This window comes from Moschus berezovskii, chromosome 2 (genome assembly GCF_049115385.1).
Source record: "Moschus berezovskii isolate FMDL1 chromosome 2, NW_MosBer_1.0, whole genome shotgun sequence".
NCBI classification, from domain to species: domain Eukaryota; kingdom Metazoa; phylum Chordata; class Mammalia; order Artiodactyla; family Moschidae; genus Moschus; species Moschus berezovskii.
The window spans coordinates 20,635,652-20,661,347 of record NC_142461.1 but is presented as its reverse complement, the minus strand read 5'-3'; the positions used below and the strand labels follow the sequence as shown (position 1 = coordinate 20,661,347).

At 39.0% G+C, this 25,696-nt stretch overlaps 1 protein-coding gene across 2 annotated transcripts in view; it reads left to right on the top strand.

Moving 5' to 3' along the window:
- The window catches only part of COL4A3 (collagen type IV alpha 3 chain), a 157,358-nt gene that overhangs the window by 112,878 nt on the left and 18,784 nt on the right, over window positions 1-25,696 (top strand). The window contains exons 22-40 of one of the 2 annotated variants that reach the window (XM_055398538.2): window positions 891-983; window positions 1,511-1,606; window positions 3,328-3,398; window positions 4,352-4,534; window positions 6,578-6,746; window positions 9,115-9,207; window positions 10,352-10,453; window positions 11,335-11,432; window positions 12,005-12,155; window positions 12,527-12,640; window positions 13,641-13,808; window positions 14,642-14,731; window positions 15,092-15,226; window positions 19,770-19,868; window positions 20,577-20,666; window positions 20,999-21,138; window positions 23,104-23,230; window positions 24,495-24,575; window positions 25,170-25,268. In XM_055398538.2, coding sequence (XP_055254513.2) covers window positions 891-983; window positions 1,511-1,606; window positions 3,328-3,398; window positions 4,352-4,534; window positions 6,578-6,746; window positions 9,115-9,207; window positions 10,352-10,453; window positions 11,335-11,432; window positions 12,005-12,155; window positions 12,527-12,640; window positions 13,641-13,808; window positions 14,642-14,731; window positions 15,092-15,226; window positions 19,770-19,868; window positions 20,577-20,666; window positions 20,999-21,138; window positions 23,104-23,230; window positions 24,495-24,575; window positions 25,170-25,268 — 2,199 coding nt within the window. The remainder of the gene's footprint in view (window positions 1-890; window positions 984-1,510; window positions 1,607-3,327; window positions 3,399-4,351; window positions 4,535-6,577; window positions 6,747-9,114; window positions 9,208-10,351; window positions 10,454-11,334; window positions 11,433-12,004; window positions 12,156-12,526; window positions 12,641-13,640; window positions 13,809-14,641; window positions 14,732-15,091; window positions 15,227-19,769; window positions 19,869-20,576; window positions 20,667-20,998; window positions 21,139-23,103; window positions 23,231-24,494; window positions 24,576-25,169; window positions 25,269-25,696) is intronic. The other variant, XM_055398539.2, reaches the window with a different exon arrangement.

Here is a 25,696-nt window from a genome sequence, read left to right as displayed (position 1 = left end):
TCACTTCACAAAATGTGTTGGCTGATAGGAATATAGAACCTCAAGAACATACAGATCACTCCATGTATTTTAAAATGCCTTTCCTAGCAGGTACCTAGGAGGTCTTGTATTATACTCAGCCCTCCTACTAGCTTTAAGAATCTTCCAGAGATCTTTTTAAGAAAGGAGGAATCATTTATAGACAATGTTATTAAAACATAGAAAATTAATAAAATAATCTGGAAAACTTAATAAAGAAATTCAGTTAAGAACCTAGTTGTATGAGCAATATTAAAAAATAAGTAAAGGGAGTTCCCTGGTGGTCTAGCGGTTAGGATTTGACACTTTCACTGCCGTGGCCCAGATTCAGTCCCTGGTCAGGAGAACTAAGGATCTGATAAGCTAAACAGTCTAAATAAATAATAAATAAAAGCTTTCCTCTAGGCTAACAACCATCTAAGAAATTATCTTATTAATAGGCATAATGTCTAAGAACAAATCTGTTAAAGAGTGAATCTATGTGGAAAACAAAGCAAAACTAAACTAAAATCCTTCACTATGTGTCAGGGCTCTTAGCCCTTTGGGTTTTTTTCCAAATGTCGATTTTGTGTCCTCATTTTATTGATGACAAGTCTGATGTGCATAACTCCTGAAGCTCAGGAATGTTCAAGTCAGAATCTGGAACCCAGGGCACCTGCAATAGAACTGCATCCTTATTTAAAAAAAAAAAAATCATGTGTGTGATGTGAAAGGAAAGCTGGTCAGTCTTTTCAATTACAGATAACCTTCACAAGACTCAACTTGCAAAACAGAGATGGGGAAATGCATATAAAATAAAGACATTACTAAAACACTTGCTAGTTGAAAAAATACTTAAATAAAAAATTAGCTTTGGTGTTATCTCTTTGCAGGTAGTATTGTTTTTCGCGAAGGTCCACCTGGAGTTGGTGGACTTCCAGGCCATATAGGGTCACCAGGTATCCCAGGAGTCGGTGGACCCAAAGGTTAGTTCAGTCAGTGATGTCGATCAGAATGAATCATTTTCATCACCTTTATCATCACTTCTTTTATACTTCCCAGAGACAATGATCCCAAATAGCAGACAGTCACAGATGGCTTCTTTTCCAAAAGGATTATCTAATAGTATTTATTTCTCTGGAAATCAATCATTTATTTAGCACCTGTGCAATAAATCATTGGCTATTCCTAGCATGTGAGTTTTATCCTGCACTCAAGGAGAGAAAAACTGAGATAGTAAATGTTTGTTACTGCGCTCTTAGGATTTCTTCTCTATAATGCAAAAAAAAAAAAAAGAAAAGCTCAGATACAATAAGCAGATATAATAGATGAATTATTTTTTATGAATATACATGTCCTAGATATGTATGAATACATGCATAATTTTCACTACATGAAAAAAATTTAGATGTAATAAATGATTATGTGGTTGGAAAATTTCAGTCCTTTCTGAGGACTTGGTGTGGGTTTGTGAGTGGGGTTTGTGAGTGACGCAAGTGTGTTCTCATTGCAGGGGAGCCAGGCCTCTTGTGCACACAGTGTCCTTATATCCCAGGGTCTCCAGGCCCCCCTGGATTGCCAGGGTTAGAAGGCGAAAAAGGATTCCAAGGTAGGACAGTTTACACCCAAGTGTTCTTGCAAGTACCAAAAGGCTCCACTCACTGGACAGAAAAAAAAACAAACAAACATCAGATTGCTCGATGTCAGGATGAGGTTTACGTGAATTAGGAGGGAAACCTTCAAAAACACACTCTTAACATAAAGAAAGCCAAAACCCTCATAAAACGTGGCATTTCCCTCTATTGCATTTTAGTTGCTGACTACCTGAGACAAGCCTGAGCGGAAAGGATGGGGCAAAGAATAGGGGAAGTATTTTTCTGCAGCTTCTATTTGGTACTCAAGTCTCTGGGGGAAAATGGTTAAAAAAAAAAAAAAAAAGGAAAGGAGGAGAGAAGGAACAAAAGGAAAGCTAACATGGTTTTCCTACATCCCCAGAGTCATCTCTGACCCAAGGCTTGAGATGCAGACGTGCAGCTCATTGCTGCTGCCCAACCAGTTGCATTGCTATATTTTCCTTGGTTTCCTTACCTTTGAGGAACTACAGCTATAGGTTAAAGAAGATGCATAAATTGTAAAACTGTTTTGATTACTGTAAAAGAATTCTCCTGACTCAAATCTTGCAAAAAATAAAATATGAATAAACATTTGTTAATAAACTGACCTTAGATCCATCCAAAAGACCCTCCAAAGGGATCCTCTTTATCGAAATATTTAAATACCCAGAGGAACTATACAGTTGTACAGCAAAATGCAATTTAGCAACAGATATCCAAAGCCTCAGAAAGGTTTTTACCTCTTTGGACTTGGAAGTACACTTTTAGGAATTTATTGTAAAGGAAATCATTGGTTAAATTGCAGAACTAAATATGGGGTATTTATCATAGGACTTGCTTACAACAGCTAAAATTGAATAAAACAATTCAAATGTCTAAAAATAGAGACTTCCCTGGTGGTCCAGTGGTTTTGACTTTGACTTCCAATTCAGGGGGTGAGTTCAATCCCTAGTCCAGGAGATAAGATCTCATATGCATCTCAGGCAAAAAAGCAAAACATAAAACAGAAACAATATTGTAACAGATTCAATAAACACTTTAAAAATGGTCCATGTCAAAAAAATCTTAAAATAGATGTCTAAAAATAGTTGTTTCCTGAATAAATGATCTGGCAACCCTCTCCATTATTCTTGCCTGGAGAATCTCATGGACAGAGGAGCCTGGTGAGCTGCAGTCCATGGGGTCGCAAAGAGTCGGACACAACTGAGCAACTAAACACACGCACACACACACAATAAGATACAGCCATTTAAAGTGAAACTATTAATCCATATTTGTTGACATATGCATAGTATGATGCAAAAAAAGTATATTATGAAATCCTACACATTTACGGATATAAAATATTATGAGTAATACACATGAAAATTTTAGCAAATATTATCTTCTGGTGGTAGATTTATGCATGATTCTTATTCTCTTCTTTCAGTATAACTTTTTTACCATGAGCATCCATTGCTTTTATCATTAGAAAAAAATAAATGTATTCCTTAAAATTATAAAGAAAAGAATTTTAGGAAGCTAAAATTTGCGTACTTATTTTGAACATTAACTCTTTTTCCAGTTTTTTAACTCCCATTGTCATCCTCCACTGTGTGTTTTAAAATAGAAATTTTCTTTCTTCAGAAGAAAACACCCTATTTTCCTCACACACTGCATTACCCTGGCTACTCCAAGTTTGTGTTCAATGACTACTTAATAATTTACTGCTTTGCAGGAGAACCAGGGGCAGCTGGCGTTAAAGGAAGCCCAGGGTCCCCAGGAAGTGCTGGTCTTCCAGGATTTCCAGTAAGATTTCATAGTTTTGAAACTCTATTTAGGTTAAATTTGGAGCACTCTGGAGATAATGGTTGCTGTCCATATAGGTTGTCAGTTTGGTGCCTCAGAAGGAGGCTTACTTAATAGCAAAGCACTTAGTTGATACTTTTGGATTGAATGAATTAATGAATGATGTGTGAATGAATAAGTGAATTCATGAATTTATCATCATTTCAAATGGTATCAGAGACAGAAAGTAGATCAATGGTTGCCTGAGGCTGAGGTTGGGAACAGGGATGGATGGCAAGTAGATCTGGGGGAATTTGGAGGGGTGATAGAAACATTTTAACACTGGATTGTGGTGATTGCAACACAATGTGTAAATTTACTAAAAATCATTGAGTTGTAGTCTTACAAAGGATTCATTTTATGATATTTAAATTATACTTCAATATAATTGTTAACAAATTAAAATCAGAAAGTTATATTTGGATAAATGCATTTAAACCAAATTATCCATGGATGCATATTGTGGGGCTTCCTTGGTGACTGAGACAGTGAAAGAATCTGCCTGCAATGCAGGAGGCCTGGGTTTGATCCCTGGGTCAGGAAGATCCCTCAATAAAATCATTAAAAATTTAAAACCAGAAAGTTATATTTGGATAAATATATTTGAATCAAATTATCCATGGATGCATATTAAAATTTACCAGTATTCAAACATATTCTGAATTATGATGATGGTGGCATCATACTGAATTATATTATTATAGGTGTTGCATTGAATTATACTAACTGAATTTTTTAAATATAATTTTGAAAGTAAAAATAAAGCCAAAAAGCTTGACATACTTGTGGGTCAAAGAAAGTGTCTGGAAAATAATTCATGTTCATTAAAATTGAAAAGTTCTTACTGACATTTTTTTAAGACTGACAATAACTACTGTACCCAATACAATGCAGACATTTCTGTACTACCCTAGGGATTCCCAGGTGTTCAGGGTCAGCCAGGACTTAAAGGAGAAAAAGGTGAAGCATCTCAGCCAGAGGGACAAGTGGGTGCCCCAGGGGATCCAGGACTCCGAGGACATCCTGGAAGAAAGGGCTTGGATGGCATTCCTGGAACTCCAGGAGTGAAAGGATTACCAGGACCTAAAGGAGAACCGGTTGGTACCCAACAACTTTTTCCAGATTACCGTCCTTCTGAATGAAGGGCTCTAAAGTTAAGACATCAGCCGATCTTGTTTTAAAAAATTATTAGCCTTTCAGCACAGTTCATCCCTCAAACCAAAACAAATATTTATAGTATTTTGACAAAATAAATATGTAGCACTCAATATCTTCTTTATTCTCAATGACTTTTTCAGCCCAAATAAAATTCCACATTGACAATGATCTTGTCTCATACACAAGTAATAATTCCACATTTGTATCAAATGAGTTTATAGGAAAGTTCAGAAAATTATTAGTAACAAAGTTTTAGTCAGTATATTGGGGACACTGTTCATTCTTTTAAGTAAAAATAAATGCCTGAAAGGACAAAATATTTAGTGTAGTCAAAAAAATCTAAAGTGTTGTCATTTACAGTACTTAAGCTCGTAGAAATCCTGTCTTTTCATGTATAGAATCTCACATGTTCAAGTGGGAGGTTCTTAATGACCTTTATTTTTAAATGTCATAGAGGCAGAGGCTGACCACTTATCACATATATCTGAGAGGTTCACAAGGCATGCTACCCAGTATGTTTCATGAAATACCAGTTTCTCCAAGGTTTATCAGTGTCATCCAATCAAAAGTGTTCTACCTCCAACAGGGAAACTTGGAAACAATTTAAAGCTTAATTCACAAACCCTTTAATATGAGAATATGAATTGGTTCCCCAAATGTAGATATGATTTGCAATCTTTCCTACATCTTTTTCTGTACAAAACCCTCTTTGGCCAGAGCAGCTAGCAGTGCCAATGGTTCAGACTCATCTTTGGCAAACTGCCAGCTGTCCCTCTAAGGTGGTATTTATGCTTAAAAAGGGCTGGAGTATGGAATTATTTTGTTCTTGTATTAATACAGTCCATGGAAATGAAAGTGATAGTCACTTAGTCGTGTCCAACTCTTTGCGACCTCATAGACTGTAACCTGCCAGGCTCCTCTGTCCATGCACTTCTCCAGGCAAGAATACTGGAATGGGTTGGCATTCCTTTCTCCAAGGGATTTTCCCTTCCTGGGGATCAAACCTGGGTCTCCTGCACTGCAGGCAGATTATTTACCATCTGAGCCATCAGGGAAGCCCAATACAGTCCATATGATGCTCCTATTTGCATCTCCCTGTTTTTTTAAATTAGTTCTTCTTATGTCCCAGAAAGTAAGGGAGTATCAAGGAGCTGTTTTGAGTCTTACACCCTGCCATCATAAAAGAGGGACTACTTAGCCACCTGTTGACATTGAACCATGCAAGTCCAGTCAGATGGGCTTCTGGTGGTGCAGAGGGTAAAGAATCTGCCTGCAATGTGGGAGACCTGGGTTTGATCCCTGGCTCAGGAAGATCCCCTGTGGAAGAGATTGGTTTCCTACTTCATTATTCCCGCTTGGAGAATCCCATGGACAGAGGAGCCTGGCAGGTTACAGTACATGGGGTCGCAAAGATTCAGACATGACTGAGTGACTAATACTTTCACTTTCACTTGGGGGGGAAAGAGGAACTTCGGTTATTTTGTCAAATTCAACTTTAAAAGATAAGACTCATTCTCAGAGCTAGAGATGATGAAATTAACAACAACAACAACAACAACAAAAAGATTTAAGAAAAAATTAATACAGACTCAATATCCTCTGTAATGAAGATACCTGGTGAAAACCAATCAAATGATGATTTGTTGTACTGGGTTTATTTTAGAAATGTGACATTAACATGAATGTCAACTCTGATGCCATTTGCATCACTGGCCAATTTTGAGCTGATTTTCTGGGCTGTTACATGCATAGCATCCCATTGTAGGACATCTCAAGTGGGATTTGAGAGAGTTTATGACATGTTGCTGGATCCCAAAAGTCAGGATCATTCAGTGCTTATTTTAGAAACAATGCCTTCAATAACAACTGCCTTTTAATTCAGGATCTTCTCAATGATGACCTAACTGGTACTCATATTCATGTGAAATTGCGTAAGGAGATACTGGATGAATCACTATCCAAACATATTCCTATTCATACAGGCCCTGAGTGGTGAGAAGGGGGACCCAGGTCTTCCAGGGGATCCTGGTATCCCTGGGTCCCCAGGACCCATAGGACCAGCTGGACCATCAGACTATGGACCACAGGGAGAGCCTGGTCCAAAGGGAGCCCAAGGACTTCCTGGAGCCCCTGGACCACCTGGAGAAGCCGGTTGGTTAGTTTTCTTTCCAGTCCTGTTTTCCTGTGGAGTGGGTTGATGGTTTCTAGAGCTAGAGGGAATGTAACTCCCCCAAGACTAGTGAATATATAGAAACTTACTTCTAATAAGAAGACTGTGTCAATTTGTAGACTCTGGGAAAGAACATGGAGACTGTGGTAGAGAACAATGTTACTGAGCAACGCTACTGAGCAACGCAGCTGAAATTTCCTAGAAATAGTCTATATCCATTCCTGATATAGATAAATGGAATGAATAGATCCTAAGAGATGAGTGGAAGTCAGTTATGACAAACAAAGGGGAGGCAGAAACCTGTAGGATTGACCTTGAGAGACCTCTTCCTAGACCCAGGGCCCACTCATGTTATTGCAATTTGTTCTTTTTGATCCATAACCTCATAAATGGTTTATGAATAAAACTTCAAAATACCTAAGGCAAATGAAGAAAAGTTGTATTGACAGTAGTCATAAAATGCTATTGACTTTGGTATCTATGTGTACTGAACATAGCTGCAGCATTCAGGAAGGATTGGACCCTCATGTTCACCCATGGTGGAAAACATAGCTGAAAAGGAGAATTTCCTGTTACTGACAGTGTTAAGTAATGCTGCATTGGTAATTTTTTACCTCCAAAATACTTTAGTGGTTTAATACCAGTGGTCTCCAAATCTTTTTATAGCATCCCTCACCAGGAATAAAATTTTGAATGCAGTATCCCCTGTAGTATTCACATACATCTATATATACATTCCTCGAACAACACTCTATGGGAGTTAGGGGCACCACTTCGCCATGTGTATAATTCAGAGTCAGGTTTTCTGTGTTTTCTCCTCCCTATCTGTGTAGTTCAACGTAGCCTGTCATGTAGCTCTCTAATATTTACTATTGAAAAAATCTGCCAATAAGTGGGCCCTTGCAGTTCAAACCCATGTTGTTCAAGGGTCAATGGTACATTATAAATTGCATGCATGCATTTCTGTCCATACACATATGTAAAGCTTATTTTATGGTTATATGGTTATATGACTTATATGAGTATTTTTTTCTGCACCTTACTTTAAGGCTGATATTCTAATCCAAAGATTGGCACACTATAGCAGACCACAGTCTAAATTCAGCCTACCACCTACTTATGTATAGTCTACAAGCTAAGAGTAGTTTTTATATTTTCAATTTATTGGAAAAAATTTTTTGAATAATATTTTGTGACATATGAAAATTATAGGCAATACAATAGACACTAAAAGTTATATTTCCTATTAAGTTTTATTGGCACACAGATTGTTCCTCACTATTCTCACACTAGGAAAGCAGAGTTATTTCAACAGAGACACATCTGGACCATAAAGTCTAAATTATTTACCATCTGTCCCTTTAACGAGTAAGTTTACCTTCTTCTAATTCATCTTCAAGTCCTCCTCTGTTCTTTCAAAGGGAATTTTAATGAAGGACTCCATTATCATAAAGTATATTATCATCAAAGTTGTCCCATCACATTACTATAAAATTATTTTTTCTATAAATATATATTAATATATGGGTGATTCTAATCAGTATAAATTGTTTTAATATTGGCCACTGTTTTCAGAAGGCTTATCTAGTGGCTCAGCAGTAAATAATCTGCCTGCAATGCATGAGAATCAGGAGACCCAGGTTCGATCCCTGGGTTGGGAAGATCCCCTGGAGGAGGGCATGGCAACCCACTCTTAGTATTTTTCCTGGGAAATCCCATGAACAGAGCAGCCCGGCGGCTATGGTCCTTGGGGTTGCAAAAAGTTAGACACAACTGAAGCAACTGAACATGCACACACACGCACTTTGGTCAGAACATTATCTCAAATCTTTACCTGGGAGGCAGTCATTATTTCTTCAACACATGAGGAACTCAGGTTAAAAAATATGCCCAAGCTCACGGACCTTACAAAGAGCAGGGCCAAGATTCAAGCCCAGTTCAACTTGTCCAGCCTCACTTCATGCTTTATTCAGTAAACCATACTGTCTTCCTGTGAAAATTAGTCACCCAATAAATAAATACCCTACCAGTATTCGCTAGCAGTTAGGCTGAATTCCATATTATCAATATTTTTTTTAGAATATGTTCTATTTTAATAGATCAGCATGTTGAACTATTAACTAAAACAAGGCTTAGCCAATAACAGTGGCTTATAAATATTTGTCAATTGAATAAGAGAGTTTCTATGAGCTGGTCATCTTTAAGCCAGGTTTGAAGCCTATGGAAACAGAGATTATTTTTTATATCCCTTAGGGTATGTTTATGAATCCCTTATAATTATGTTTTTCCCTGCTGAACAAATAAAAACTTCAATATGCAAACCAATCTTATGCTGTAAATTTTCTTAAGGTCCTGAGGGAGAAACTGGTATTTTGACACCAGTCCCAGGGCCCCCAGGACCCCCTGGGCCTCCTGGCCGTGCTGGTCCCCGGGGTCCACCTGGTGAGTATCCCCTTTGCCACGTCTGATACATGGGAGCATATGGCACCCTGATTTTCCTGGCTATAACTCTCCCATTAGAAGGAAAACAGATTCCTTGGCTCCAATAAAGAGCTCAGGTCACAGGGGACAAGTCAACAGACAGGAGACTTGCTGTTGTCCTTTGAGGTTATCTGGACTATTCCCATTAGTTCTTCTGATTCCAAAAGAGATCAATACAGTTCCTTAAGAGGGATTGGAGAGAAGAAAAGACTTCCTGGATTTTTGGTGGAGGAGCAAGCAATGTGAACTGGTGGTTGATTGGGACAGTTCCCATAGCTTCTTCATTTGAAAGTTTAACTTCTTTGTCAGCATCATCTAAAACTTAACATCACATTCATGGTGGGGGGAGGGGGGCATATAGTTCAAGATATCAAAAACAATTCATTTTAGAAGTCAAACTATATTTTCAAAATTATTGACAATATCATATATTAATGCATATATATGGAATCCAGAAAAATGGTACTGATGATCCTATTTGCAGGGCAGCAAAGGAGGCGCTGACATAAAGGTCAGACTTTTGCACACAGTGGGGAAAGGAGAAGGTGGGATGATTTGAGAGAGTAGCATTGAAACACGTAGGGCACCATATGTAAAATAGACAGCCAGTAGGGATTTGCTGTATGATGCAGGGAACCAAAGCCACTGCGCTGTGACAACCTAGAGGGGTTGGATGGGGTGGGGGGTGGGAGGGAGATTCAAGAGGAAGGAGACATGTGTATACCTATGGCTGATTCATGCTGGTGTAAGGCAGAAACCACCACAATTTATAAAGTAATTATCCTCCAATTAAAAATAAAAATTTTTTTAATTATTTGTGCTTCCTAATGATAAGTTCATTATATAGGAATGGGTAGGAAGTTGGCGTTATTATTTCTGAATTTCCAAAAAGGTCTGGGACGATGCAGAAACAAACATCTTGTTTTATGGCAAGATACAGGAAATGGCAACCCACTCCAGTGTTCTTGCCTGGAGAATCCCAGGGAAGGGGGAGCCTGGTGGGCTGCCGTCTATGGGGTCACACAGAGTCGGACACGACTGAAGTGACTTAGCAGCAACAGCAGCACAGGGAAGGTGCTGACATGGATGTCTGTGTGTTTTCAAGGTATTCCTGGATCCACGGGAGAATGTAATCTCGGTCTCCCGGGGCCTGATGGTGAACCAGGAATTCCAGGAATTGGATTCCCTGGGCCTCCTGGACCTAAGGGTAAGTTTTCAAAAAATTTTAAACACATTGTGGATATTTATAAAATGTAAACACATGTAATGAATAGCATAGGAAATATCCATTAAATCCTTCAAAATGATGTTTTCCACTAGTCTTAAATGGGGAAAAATTCTTACAATAATTTTAAGCAAAAAAGGAAGAATTCACATTTTATGCAATCTCATCTCAATCATATTTTTTTAAATGCACAGAAAAAAACTGGAAGGGAATTCACCAAAATGGTAATAATGATTCTTTTTGATTGTGGGATTGTAAGGAATTTATTCTTCCTGATAGATACCTGTACTTTGTTGTTGCTGTTCAGTAACCCAGTCATGTCCAGCTTTTTCAACCCCATGGACTACAGCACGCCAGGCTTCCCTGTCCTTCACCATCTCCCAGAGCTTGCTCAAGCTCATGTCCGTTGAGTTGACGATGCCATCCAACCATCTCATCCTCTTTTGCCCCCATCTCCTCCTGCCCTCAATCTTTCCCAGCATCAGGGTCTTTTCCAATGAGTCAGTGCTCACATCAGATAGCCATGTAAAAATTCATTGGCTGTACACTGTATGTGAAATATACTTTTTTAAAAAGGTAGCCAAATTGTCAGTTAGTATCAGTGGTTTAAACTAGAATTGCCAGAATTTAGTGGCTCTAAACAACAAAAATACAGAAGGTAATTTTTTAAAACTGGGAACCAATGCAGTCTAATTTGGAATTGACTTTTTTAAAGTGCTAATTTAGCAGCTGTCTTTCTCATTTTTCAAACTTTCATGAAAACACCTAAGCCTGCTTGCCTTGCAAAAGCACTTTAAGATGAGAGAGCTACTGCTTAGGCTCTTTTAAGACTTATCTTACAACCTTTATTATTTTTTCTCTAGGAGACCGAGGGTTTCCAGGAGCCAAAGGATCACCAGGTTGTCCTGGAGAAATGGGAAAGCCAGGGTTACCTGGAAAGCCAGGCCTCCCAGGAATCAAGGTCTTGGAGAATTAAAATTTAGACTAATATGAGGGAGTAGAAAGCAATTACAGTTGGCCAGTTCTTATGCCCTTGCCAGTCAGGATACTCTGTGTGCAGAAATTATCAATATATTTGTAGATAATGAAGATACTGATTTTTTAAGTTTCTTTAAATTATTCCTCCCCTTTAGAAAGGAGATAGAAGGTGTAAGAATACCAAGTTGCCTCTCTATTTCTTCCTTAATCTTCAGAAGCATTCGGAGTTCTTAAAATGGGAAAACTTTAGAAACAAACATGGATAGCTAAGAGAAAAACTATCAAAAGGAGAGCTATCTAGACTGTTTGTAGAAAATTCCACAGTCTTCTTTAAAAGTGGAGGCTAGGAAGAATTAGTAAGCACAATTTTATTTAAAAAGTCAGCAACTAAAGTTGAAAAAGGGAAGTGGATGGAATGGTGGTGACTATGTAAAAAGGAATGTAGAACCTCCATCTTGGAGATATATTTAAGTAAATAGCTCTAAAGACCAGTCTGTAGTCAGTAAGGATTTGAAAACATGATGCAATGAAACTAACATCATTTTTGTGCTCTAGGGAGAGCCAGGACTAGCCATGCCTGGAGAACCCGGAGCGCCAGGTTTGCCAGGAGAAAGAGGCAGCTCTGGGGAAAATGGAGAAATTGGACTCCCTGGACTTCTGGGTCTCCCTGGAGTTCCAGGAACTGGGGGGCTTGATGGACCACGAGGTACAGTAGCAAGTATGGTTACCTTTTTCCACTGTGAGCTCAGCTACAATGCCGCCATTTTTGTGTGTAAGTGCTCTACAAGTGAAGAATTCTTCTCAAACAAACTTCTAGCTCAATAAATAGAATGTGGGAGGCTTATTTTTCTATTCAACTTTCCATTCCATTGCTGCCCTACCTTTGTTTCCCCTTTCTTCCTTCCTTCCTTCTTTTCTTTTAACCATTCTCCTCTGTATTAGACATAGGACTATGGTACTATCAAGGATACTAAATATAAGTTCCATTCGGGGGGAAAGTTATCGGAGAATGACTGGAATAGCAATACTAAGACCCTGGGTTTGGCACCTTATTGTGTTTTGGACTCTCTTTTGCAGGGGATCCAGGGAAGCCTGGGCCACCTGGAGAAAGAGGACCCCCAGGAAGGTGCACAGAGGGTCCCAGGGGAGCTCAAGGACTTCCAGGCTTAAATGGATTGAAAGGGCAACAAGGTAGGGGGAGGCCCTTGAAACCAATCACCAGGTGGGCAAGTGACATGGGACTCCTACTCTGAGCTTTGCTGCCTAACATGAGAACTGTCCAGGAACAAGTCCTGACCACTGTTCAGTGGGAAAAGTGATTTCAAAAACAGAAATCTGTTGTCATAGATTCACTGCGGTGAGTACCATCGATAGAGTAAGAGACCTGAAGTTACTACAGTAAAATTGGTCTATGTTTTGTATGCAAGAAAATATAAACACTGAAATTACATCAGATATATATTTACGTATATATATATACATATAAACTCGCAAAAATATTGTACCTTGAATACTTTCATGTGTATATTAAAGTGGTAAATTTATCCTAATTATTGAAACAGAGTGACTGTATGCAAAGATATATGTTTACAAGTTACAAACTAGAACATATAGTCACTTGCTTTACAAGCAACATAACAGATAGAATGTGAAAACAAATCTAATTATGAAGATTAGGTGGTCATGGAAAATTTATTATCTTTTTGGCTTCTCTCAACCAGATTTGTGAACTATTTCTGGGGGGAAAAGTCCTTTTAGGACTCAGCTACCACACTTCTAACATGTTTGCAAGAAAATTTTCGCCAAAATGTTAATTGTTGTAGTGGTGCTATTATTGTTTCCAGAAGCATCTGAAACTTGCCAGATGAGTGGCTCAGTACCAATCCTGCAGGTTAAAGACTGAACCATGGTCAGAAAGTGCATTCCCAAGATGTGCCTGCAGGACTAGAAAATAAATCTAAATTCTACACTATCATCACTTCATGAAGCATTGAAACACAGAATCTTAAAGCCAGAAGGGCTCTTCGAATTCTATAAGAGGGGACCTAAATCAATCAATTAAATCAATCAATTAGATAAGTGTGTGATTTGATCAAATCACAGAGCTAAATATTTACAGCCATGAAATATATCTGGAGTTGGTGGGAAGCAACTGTGTGTTCATTTTTTTCATTCATTCATTTATATACAGGCAGAAGAGGTGAAACAGGGCCAAAGGGAGACCCAGGTATCCCAGGCTTGGATAGGTCAGGATTTCCTGGAGAACCTGGACTACCAGGAATGCCAGGTCACCGAGGGGAGATGGGACCACCTGGTCCAAAAGGATATCCAGGAAATCCAGGATTTTTAGGGCCACCAGGTATCCTTGCTTTTGTTATTCTTCTTCCCTCTTCTTCCACATTTTCCTTTTAAGTTACTGTTGCTTAGTCAGTCATGTTTTCACTTGTTTGCCTTAGAATGCTAGATTGACATATATACATGACCAGGTGCAAAATAGGTAGCAAGTGGGAAGTTGCAGTATAGCACAGGGAGCTCAGCTCGGTGCTCTGTGATGACCTAATGGCTGGAATGTGGTGGAGTGGAAGGGAAGCTCAAAAGGGAGGGAATATATGTATACTTATAGCTGATTCCTTTTGTTGTACAACAGAATCTAATATAACATTGTATAGCAGTTATACTCAAAATTTGAAAAGTAAAAAAAAAAAAAAATTGAAAAAGAACTCAATCTGCTAATTAACCTTTCATTTATACTACTGAGCCTCTAGTATATGCCATCACTGTTCCAGGGCCTAGAGACACATTGCTGAATAAGACTCCACCTCCGACAGTGGGGACACAATAACAAATACATTGAAGAATTAAATTCATCTAGAGACAAAGGCTGTGAAGGAAGTAAGATAAGGGAATATAACAGAAAGTTATTGATCAAGGGTTGGGAGGAGGAAAGGCTCCCGAACTTCAGCCATAGTCTCTTCTCACCCACAAGTGTGATGTACTACCAATGACTTCTACGTCTGTGATGTAAGAAAAAGGCCATTTCCTGACCCATCTCCTAGACTATTATGATTATTTACCTATTTACAGAAACCATTTTTTCAACTCTCTTTCCTCTAAGTATACTTTATTTTATGGAGTATTTGCTTTTCTCATTATTTACAATGTGTGCTGCTTTGTGTTAATTTCTTTCCACAGGTGAAAAAGGAATAATGGGGATGATGGGGTTTCCAGGCCACATTGGTCCCCCAGGGCCTCCTGGGAACCCAGGCACCCCAGGACAGAGGGGTAAGTGATGGAGTATCTTCCAGCTATTAGAAGGTATGAAAAATATTCATTTAATTAGCAGAAAAATTTATTATATTTTATTCTTTGAGGAGAAAGTATTTCTGAGGGAATCACACATTTAATTTTACAGTTTTCTGTTTTCCTTTTTCCGATTTGAATAGAGGCATATTTTTCTCTCTCTAGGCTTTGACCACTACCCTCATGTGGCTGCCTGTTTGGGAGCAACTATTCATCAAGTTCTTAGCCCTATTAACCTTTTTTGGTTTATTTGTCTTGTTTTATGATAAGCACTGCTAGCTTTTGAATCCTTGTGGACTTTTAAAGAAGTAAGGAACTGATGCTGTTATTGCTGTCTTTTAGGGAGCTTTGGAATTCCAGGAGTAAAGGGCACGAGAGGACCCCCAGGAGCCAAGGGAGAGCAGGGAGAGAGAGGAACTCCCGGGTCTCCTCAGATGTTCCACTTAGTGGGGGACAAAGGGGAGCCAGGACGCAAAGGTAAATACTTCTTTACATTTAGACGAGAACATCAGAGCTGATTCTGGGACTAAGAAATTATCCAGGAAAATCCCTTTAGTTGCCATATGAGCACAGTGAGGACCAGGGTTTAATTTTGCACCCAAGCTCACAAAGCCAGTTGATGGCTGAGTTCCACTAGAACTGGGTTTTGTGTGCTTTAACAATAATACATCACCTTTTTAATCATAACTTTTTATTTCTAAGTTAAGTCTGCATTTCGGTCTGCTGTCTTTAAACCGTCACCAGTCAATTTTTAGATTCTAAGCCTCAAAGACCCCCTTCGGCCAAGAATGGTGAAAATGAAACCTTTAGAAAACGCCACATAAAAAAGTTCCCTGGCTGGAATAGAAACCTCCACCTCAAATTCTATTCTATTCTATCAACTGCCAGGATGAATTTTTCTGATTGCATCTAAAAACTGCTTCTCATGCTCAGAGACCTTCGGAGAATAATCACTGAAGAGAAAATATGTTTTTACAAGTCAATGCCTTAAAAAGGCTGAGAATTGTTAGCTATAGCTGTTAAGTTCAAATTCAAACCCAGTCACATTATTTCAAATTATTTAAGCTCTTTGTATGACAGGTTTTGTTATATGATCAATGCAATCAGTATTAAATCAAAATTCAAGAAAATCTGCCTTGCTGTCTTCCTGATCAAATTGAGTAACTTTAGTAAAACAGAGAATTGCTGAGTAAAATTAAATGTTTGCAGATCAGACTTATATAGCAGGGAAGATAATGTGTTTGTAGTTGCAAAACCATATAAAGTTTTGGGTAATTTGTAATCAACTTTGAGAAGTCAGATTGTATTCAACAAATATTTACTTGTTTTTCAGGTAAGGATTTACAGTCCAAATACAGATTTGATTTTAAAATTCTGTATAGAATTCTGTAGACCAAGCTGGCAAGCTAAATAGCCATCTCTCCTAGAATTAGGAAGGACTTCACATAAGTGACTTCGACCAGTGTTCTGGAGAGTGATTGAATCCAACTGATTCTCTAACTTAAAAAAACGGCTAAGCATTGGAAAAAACGACGATTTTTTTCCTATAAAGGAAAATGAGCAAGTCAAGGTCTTTGGGGCGTGTGCATACTTGCTAAGTCACTTCAGCCATGCCTAACTCTAAGGCCTTTGGGATGGTCCCCCTCTAATCTGCTGTCAAAGAGAGAGTTTAGTTCTAGGTGCATACAGAAGATTGTGTTGCATTTTTAGCAATGAAATAGAAAGTAGCATTAATTTTATAAAACTCCTCTAGAACTGGTCTAAGTCAAGATATAAAAAGAAAAAAATATATACTGGCGCAAATGTCTAGTCTTCATAAACACTGCTTCGCTAAATTATCCTAGATGATTTAAGTAGTGTTGCAAACATTTTGGAAAAAAAAATATGAATAGCATATCTGTGCCTGCATAAACTAAAATTTGGCTCTAACATCATGAATGCACAATGGAGACTAATTTATAATTTAAAAATTGCTTCTGTGAAATATAGAGGGACACATGTTATTTCTATGCTTCTAACAAAGTACAGTATGCGTGGAGGCTGTCCTGTATGTTTCCTTTTGGCTTTCCAAACACATAACCAAGGAGCAGAGAGTGAACAACAGCAGCAAAAGATCATACTATCTAGGCCTCTCTAATTTCAGTATGGTTCATTTTTTTATCTGAATTTCTGACTTGAAGACATCCATTGCAAATAGTGGAAGAGCTATTAAAGGTACAAAAAAACAGTCTTCCTCTCCTTGAGGAGTCTGCATGGGAGATTTAGGCATACGTCCGGGAGTTGGTGATGGACAGGGAGGCCTGGCGTGCTGTGATTCATGGGGTCGCGGAGAGTCGGACACGACTGAGCGACTGAACTGAACTGAACTGAACTGAACAAAGAGAAGGAGATGGCAACCCACTCCAGTATCCTTGCCTGGGGAATCCCATAGACAGAGGAGCATGGTAGGCTACAGTCCATGGGGTTGCAAAGAGTAAGATACGACTTAGCAACTAAACAACAACAAAAAGAAAATGAATAATACAATAGAACTGTTGTGTTACTTTTAGCAAAGACCTGTGAAGCCCTTCCCACATGCAGATACTATTCCAAATTTTACAAATATTGACTCATTTAATTCTCACAACAACCCTATGACTGGATGATTGCTATCATCCCATTTTACAGATGGGAAATGGGAAGGTCAAATTCCTCAGTGTCATTCTGATAGGAAGTGCAGAGATGGACCTCACTCTGATGTGGTTCCAAAGTCCATACTCACTGAGGGCGAATGGATACATGTGTACGTATGACTGGCTCCCTTCACTGTTCACCTGAAACTGTCACAGCATTGTTTGTTAATCAGCTATCCCCCAATACAAAATAAAAAGGTAAAAAGCAAAGTCTATACTCAGCCTTCTCACTCTGCTGTTGGCTGGGTACCAAGACACTGAGCTCTGTGGGAGATGAACAAAGCAGAAAGCACCTCAAATGGGGCAGTCAAAGAAACCTCCATGAGCACAGGAAACTATATTCAATATCCTGTAATAAACTATAATGGAAAATAATGTGAAAAAGAATATATATATATACTACTGAATTACTTTGCTATACAAAAGAAATAACACAACATTGTAAGTCAACTATATTTCAATAAAATAATTTTCTTTTAAATCCTTCATGAATGAGGATTTACGTTGTGAGTAGGTTTCAAATGAGCAAGGAATACTCTTGGCTTAAAATCTTTCCAAGTCTCCCTTTGCTTTAAGAATTCAAATTTCTTAGACCAGCATCCAAGTTTCTCTGCCACTTGCCCTTTGCCTGCCTCTCCAGCCACACCACATTTATCTACTCAACAATTATTTTTAGAACCTACTGACTGGGCATTTTACTCTGTCCTAAAGACAGAGAGGTAAACAAAGCAGTGCTAATATCCTGGTCATGAGGAAACTCACAGCTCAGTGGAGGAAAGAGACAGTCATGTCTCTGAAACGATTTATACCCAGGACCAGGTAGTAAATATCTTAGGCTTTGTGGACCACCTGTGACCCTAGCTGCATATTCTTCTTTGGTGTTTGTCTGTTTGTTTGTTTACAATCCACAAAAATGTGAAAGCCATTCTTGGATCTCCAGCCATAAAACATTAAGCTGAATTTGGCCCACAGGCAGTTGTTTGCCACCCCTTAAAAAACGAACCAAATGAATAAATTAAATAATACATATTTTAGGTTATGATAAAGGACATATAACAAAAGTTACAAAAGAAAAAAATTCTAACCTCTTGCCACTCACCACCCCTTCGCACATGTATTTTCTTGTCTAGGAATTCCTGCTCCATTGCATGCTTTCTCCATCCAGCTGGCTCCCACTTGGTCTTCAAGATTGAGCATAAAAATACCCCCTCTTCTTGGGACTTCCCTAGTGGTGCAGTGGTTAAGACTCTGTACTCCTGATGCAGGAGGTCCGAGTTGGTGTCCTGGTTGGACAACTAAGATCCTGCATGCCTCATGGTGCAGCCAAAAATAAACATTGAATAAAAATTTAAAAATGCCCCCTCCTCTCAGAATTCGTACCTGGAGCACATTGCACCCAACTCTGTTACAGAAACTATCTCACTGGGTGGTGATTTTTTATTTGGCTCTCTCCAATTAAATACTAAAAACCGGGACAAAGAGAATGTGATTTACTTATGTCTCCAGTACTCAAAACAGGACCTGTCTGTTAATTAGAACTCAATCTATATGTGAATGAATGAATATGTAAACAGGGAAACAGGCAAAGGAAGTGAATCTGCTTGAGGAAAGGCACAAGCCAGGCCATGGACAGATTGCAGAATGCTCCAAGCGCCTGTGAAGGGAATTCGTCATTTACTCTGTAGGCAAAAGAGAGGCAATGAATATTTTTGAACAGGAGAATAATGTGATCAAAACCATGTTTTAGGAAAGGCAGGATGGTGTTGTGGGACTGGGTTCAGCTCCCAGCATTACCACTAACCGATGTTGTAACTCTAGATTAGTTCATTGACTTCTTAAGGGGTCTCAATTTTCTCATCTCTCCACCCAATCTGGAAAGGTTCAAGAATTCATTGAGATTGCCTGAAGGTTAAATCACATAACTGAAAGAAAATAATGTCTTCCATAAACCAGTTACTTAATAAATTACAGTTGTAATAGGTGGATTAAAAATGCAGTAGTCCAAATAAGAATATTGTAGTAGATGATCCTCTGTCATTAATTTAAAAAAAAAGAAAAGAGCTGTATTTAGGCCACTAATTCCTAAAATGTTGGTTTAAAGTGTAAACATTATGATAATTGCTAGTGTTCTTTGAGAACTATACCTAACTCATGCCAGGAACGGTGCTGTTTTTTATGTGTTATCTCATTTAATCCTCTTTTTAAATAAAATATAAGCCCAAATCTGCCCATGCTCTTAACAAATATTCTATGTATATTATAATAATAGCTCATAAATTTTAATCAGGATGTGGAAAAGTCTGATAAAATTCTAACCTGTATGTTTAATACATGATTTTTAACTTTAGGACTTGCAGGAAAGCCTGGTGAGAAAGGAAGCAGAGGCATTCCAGGGTTACCAGGTATAAAAGGACTCACAGGGCTTCCTGGACCACCAGGACCACCAGGTATGGCTGATTCTCTAATAGAAATACCAGGTGTTAAGTTTTCCTAGACCTAAATGTAGCAAAACTGTGTTTCTAGAATATGAATTCTGCCACAACAGTGTTCCAACAGAAATCTGCTTCTTATAATTTAACCAAATTGTGGTCAGCCTGCATTAACTAAAAATATTAACCTACATGAAGTTCTATTTTGCATTCAAAATATTATTTTGAAATTGCTGGTATGTATTGCAAGCCATAATTTATTACAATATCATATAACCTGGAAGAAAGTAAGCGCTTTAGAGGCCTCTATTTTAAACAAGTTATTCAGTTTGCAAAGTAATTTTTAAAATAAATAAAGTAGTCCCCTATTCTCCGTGACATCAGTGATGAAATTTATTGCATGGTAATAAAATTTCCTTATTACATTTGGAAATCTATTACCGTATTGTCACAGTAGCCCCTTCTTTCCTGCTGGCCTTGGTCCTAGGATGATTTTGATGTTTGAACTCCAGGCCTGTTGAAAAAAATATAATTTTCTCTAATTGTACATTTTCTGAGTTGCCAGTCCCTTCCCTGTTTGAAGGCATAAAGGCAGCTAAACAAGTACCTAAACCAGCTGGTCTGGTTGCTCTGGATTCATTCATTTGTGCAAGCAACAAATGTTCTTTGAGCATATACTGTGTCCAGAAACTACACAGAGCCAATTACTGTTTATTTGTTCTCAAGGTCCCAGAGGAGAACCAGGCAGCATTGGGAATCCTGGTGAGCCAGGACCACGTGGCATCCCAGGAAGCATGGGAAACATGGGAGTGCCAGGTAACGCATAAGGTCCTATTGTGAACCTACAACCTCCTGATGAGTCCTGATTCTATATTTTCTGTGTTGTCACTTTGGTTTTCCACTTGGTAGAAAGTTGGTGTAAAACAATTAGATATGCTTTTAGACAAAGGTACTGTATGCAGCAAGAGCATGAGAATGAAATAAATATTTACACTGTGCAGAAAATCATCCATTGAGGCTACCTGATACATTAGAGCTTCTGAGAAACCAACTTCATGGGAGAAAGATGGTTTGTGCAGAGGTCAGAAGTAGAATCCTTCAAGATCTCTGCCTTTACCTGTTTTACCTGATTTCTTTCCTAATTTCAGGTACTAAAGGAATGAAGGGAACTGTGGGATTCCCAGGTCTTGCTGGAAGTCCAGGCCTCCCAGGGATTCACGGTCTCCAAGGAGATAAGGGAGAGCCAGGTTATTCAGAAGGTGCACGGCCAGGACCACCAGGGCCAAAGGTATGTAGGGCACTGAAGTATTCACATTTTGGTAGTGGAATGAGTCCTTTTAAATACCAACAAGCATCTGGATTCACTGTGGGCAAGGAAAACTGAAAACATTACTGTATTTTGAGGCATTTGTTTGGGCTTTTTTTTCCCCCCATCTATAACTGAGGATGTCTATCACAGTTTCTACTTGTGAGTTTATTTTCTCCAGTTTCAACGCATGAGCTATTTCTCATAACTGGCCCTGCAATTTATGTATGCTGCCAGAAGGAGTCAGTGATCACAGGCCCATATAAGATGCCCAGGCAGTGTTCGTTTTTCTTATGGCACAAAGTGGTCAGTCTCTGCTCTGGATTCAAATCACACATGGTTACAAAAATAAATTTCCCAACTTTATAATAAAAAACACTTATTAAACATAATAAAAGGTATAAAGTAAAATAAATTGAGAGAATTATTAAAAAGCAAACACAAGAAAATCCTAAGATACATTTATCTTTCTTCATTGTTTTGGAACTTTATCTTCATTGCATTACACAGAGGATTGATTTATCCTGCCACAGTGTTTTCAGTGCTCGTGCTCTGTCAGATCCTCCCTTGCATGTTGTATCATGCAGTAACCAAAGGTTTCAGTGGGGCTCAGTTGTTCTTTAGGTTTATCTTCTTCCAACCTTTCTGTCTATAGCAACTACACTAAGATTCAGAGCGAGACTGATAGAGAATAACTAACAGAAATTCCCCCAAGCAGGGGGTTTTAACTTGTAGGCTTCCCTGTGGAAGCCTATTGGATCCAAAGAAAAATTGTATCCAGATCAATTTCATCGATCCTGAAATTGAATGAAAACTGTTTGGAGATGGGGGGTTTTTTTGTTTAATTTTCTTTTGTAGGAGTCGGTTATTTGACATTAGACTTTCAAGAGTATATGATTCCAAAGACTGTAAAAATTGTAGCTTAGGGGATTTTCTCCTTGACTCTCTTTTGAGCCAATAAAATACCACCTTTCCTAAAGATTTCCTCCAGCTATAAATGAACAAGAAAGAAAAATTTTTAGAAACCACAAAGTCCCAAGAAAGTAACCCTTTATGACTTGGAGTACAAACAAATTTCCTTTGCCCTTTATTTTTAACTAGATCCTCAGAAAGCCAGGGAGAGATTCTTTCCATTCTTTCCTCAATGAGAAATTGTATTTGACTTAATTCACTCAATTAGTTAACAGTTTCATTTAAATTTTTCATAGGTAACTATAGAAGAAATTTTTTTAAAACTGTACACTGAACAGAAAATGAGCTGGCTTTATCATGCTGGCAAATCTTACTAACAGAGTAGTATTTTAATCAGCTACCTTTAAGATTTTGTAAGTCACCATCAAATCCATATGTTCTGGCTTATCATAAAAGCGAGGTACAGATTTAATGAATAGAAAACCATGGAAAGTTTTGGGTTTTTTACATTTATTTATCTGCATGCAGAGTATTTGATGAACACACGTCTATTTGTTCTGCTTGCTTCTTACACCTGAGTTAAACATTACAATTTGAACTTATACATTTGTCATTAATATCTGTCTCCCAGAGGTCTCTAAAGTTCCATGAAGGCAGGGATTGTATCTATCACATATCTGTATGCAATTACCATCATATTCCTGGCTTCCTGGGCATAGGACTCTCTGTAGCCACAGAGGTCCCATGCTGATAAGGACTCCATGTTTGGTTTAATGCGCTGCCATTTCTGTCTTGAATTGCTTTTAAAACGTTTATTTTTAAAAAACAAGAAAGGTGCATTTTCCTTTTGCACTGCACCCCACAAAGTACGTAGCCATCCTGTTTCCAGCAAGTTTTCAGGGTGCTGGCACACATCAGACACTTACCATGAATTGTTAAATAAATCAATATATGCAAACTAACACAGTTTATACTTAATTCTGATCACATATCCTGCTTATATGAGAATTTTAAAGGTGTTTGACTGAATTTAAGGGAGATCCAGGATTGCCAGGTGACATGGGCAAGAAAGGCGAAAGAGGGCCACCTGGCGCACCTGGACGTTCGGGGCCTGCTGGACCAGAGGGACTTCCTGGGAGTCCCGGACCCCCTGGCCATCCAGGTGAGCCTGGCTTTGCAACCTGAATGCTGGAAGCCTGACACGTGTATGGCTCTCGCTTCCTAGAATAGTGAATGGGAAGCTGTTTAGGCTTTTGTACTACAGTTGCCTTCTTTCACCTTTGATCTTTAAAATCAAAGACACTAAGAAACAGCAAATGAATTGCAAGGAGCCCCTTTCAGTCCAGTTTGGTGATCTGAAATCTTAAAACCTCCTGAAAACAAAACTTTGGGAGTGCTGCCTCACATGAATTCAACCTAAAGACTTGAAATGTTAGCTCAATGTACTTAGGATATTTGTATTAGTTTCCTAGGGCTTCCAAAGCAAATACACAGACTGGGTGACTTAAGCAGAAATTCATTTTCTCACAGTTCTGGAGGCTGAGAGTCTGAGGTCACGGTGTCCCAGAGACAATTTCTTCTGGCCTCTCTCCTCGGCTTGCAGGTGGTCCCCTTCTCCAGGTGTCTTTCCTCCGTGTATCTGGGTCACAATCTCTTCTTATAAGGACATCAGTCATGTTGGATTAGGGCCACCACCTGCCTTGGTGACCTCTTTTTAACTTAATTACTTCTTTAAAGACCCTGCCTTGGAATTCCCTGGTGGTCCAGTGGTTAGGACTCCACTGGGGGCCAGAGTCCAATTCCTGGTCAATGAACTAAGATCCCACAACTGGAGCAGCACGGGCAAAAAAAGAAATAAACCAAGACCTACCTGCAAATGCAGTGATATTTTGAAATACTAAGTGATGAAGACTTCGGCAGATGCATCTGGGGACAACACGATTTAACCTGTAACACTGTTGATCTGAGACTTTTTTTTTTCCTGACATGCTTCCAGTTCGAACATTGGGTTGCTTTCTTATTAATATTTGCTTGTTATTTGGGGTTTCACTTCATTTGATCAAAAACAATGACTCAGTCACTGGTTTGCAGCTTCAGGTCTTACCTTAAGGCAATATTTAAACTGTTTTTTCCAAACATGGAAAAGTTCAGTGGATCTGCTGCTAAATCCCAATTAAAGTAATAAATCAGATATTCAGCTGTCCACCTGGCTGGGGTATGCATCCCTTTGAAAATGAGTGGACACATCTCTGCCGTGCTTCTCTGGGGAAATAACATCCAAGAGAAAACCCACTGTGACTGGTAGCAGGAGCGGCCCCTGAAGACCAGCTTGAGCACAACTGACCGTAACAACTGACGTTTAGCCATTGTTGGAATCATTCATCTTGTGGTTTTCTTTTTTCCTTTCCCTCTCTCTTCATTTACAGGGAAATCTGGTCCTGGTGGTGATTTGGGGTCCAAAGGAATCAAAGGCTTCCCTGGCTTTCCAGGAATAAAAGGCCCTCCAGGTTCCATTTTTGTATTTTGTCTAGTTCCCTTTTGTGAGGGAAGCATGTTTTCTATGTGGTTGGAATCTCTTTCTACCCACCTGTATCTCTGACTCACAGCTGCTCCTTGGAAGGTAGCTTCCAGTTACCCAGTTTCCAGACAACAATGTGGAAAAGTGAGGTCAGGTATAATTCAAAGATCAGGCTTCCAGGGTGGTGTTCATGGTAAAGAACCTGCCTGCCAGTGCCAAGACATAAGAGACATGGGTTCGATCCCTGGGTCTGGAAGATCCCCTGGAGGTGGGCATGGCAATTCACTCCAGTATTCTTGCCTGGAGAATCCCCATCAGAGGAGCTTCGTGGGCAACAGTCCATGGGTTTGCTAAGTCAGACATGACTAAAGCAACTTAGCTTGCTCTCTCTCCCAATTCAAAGACCAGCCAACCTACGCAAAGTGAAAATCCTCATAACAGCACTAACCAGTCCATGGCTTTCACTGTTAATTTAGCTTCATGTCACTACAGTTCTGAAAAATGAACACTTTTTACAGAATTCCATACATCTGGGGAATTGATAGGAAGTAAGTCCTCTCTCTGAATGGCTTTTTCTTTCCAGGTCCTCCAGGATTGCCAGGAAATCCTGGACCAGTGGGTGAGAGAGGTAATCAAGGACTTGATGGAATTCCTGGTCCAGCTGGGGAAAAAGGAGAAACAGGTACAGCTTGCTCATCATGGATACACTAGTTTTACTTTTCATAGAATCATTAGTGATACTGTAATTCTTCACCATTCTAGGAATTATTCCCTGACAGAACTGATGACCTTTAAGTTGTTCTGGGTTGCAATAATTCTGTTACCAAAGTGAAATTGACCAAGTAGAATAAATTTTATATCTAGGTCAATTTCACATTAGGGAATATGTGTGTGTGTATGTCAGTTGCTCAGTTGTGTCCAACTCTGCAACCCCATGGACTGTAGTCCACCATGCTCCTCTGTCCATGGGATTTTTCAGGTAAGAATACTGAAATGGCTTGCCACTTTCTACTCCAGGGGATCTTCCCAACCCAGGGATCTAACTCACATCTCTTGTATCTCCTGCATCGGCAGGCAGATTCTTTACCACTGTGCCACTTGGGAAGCCAA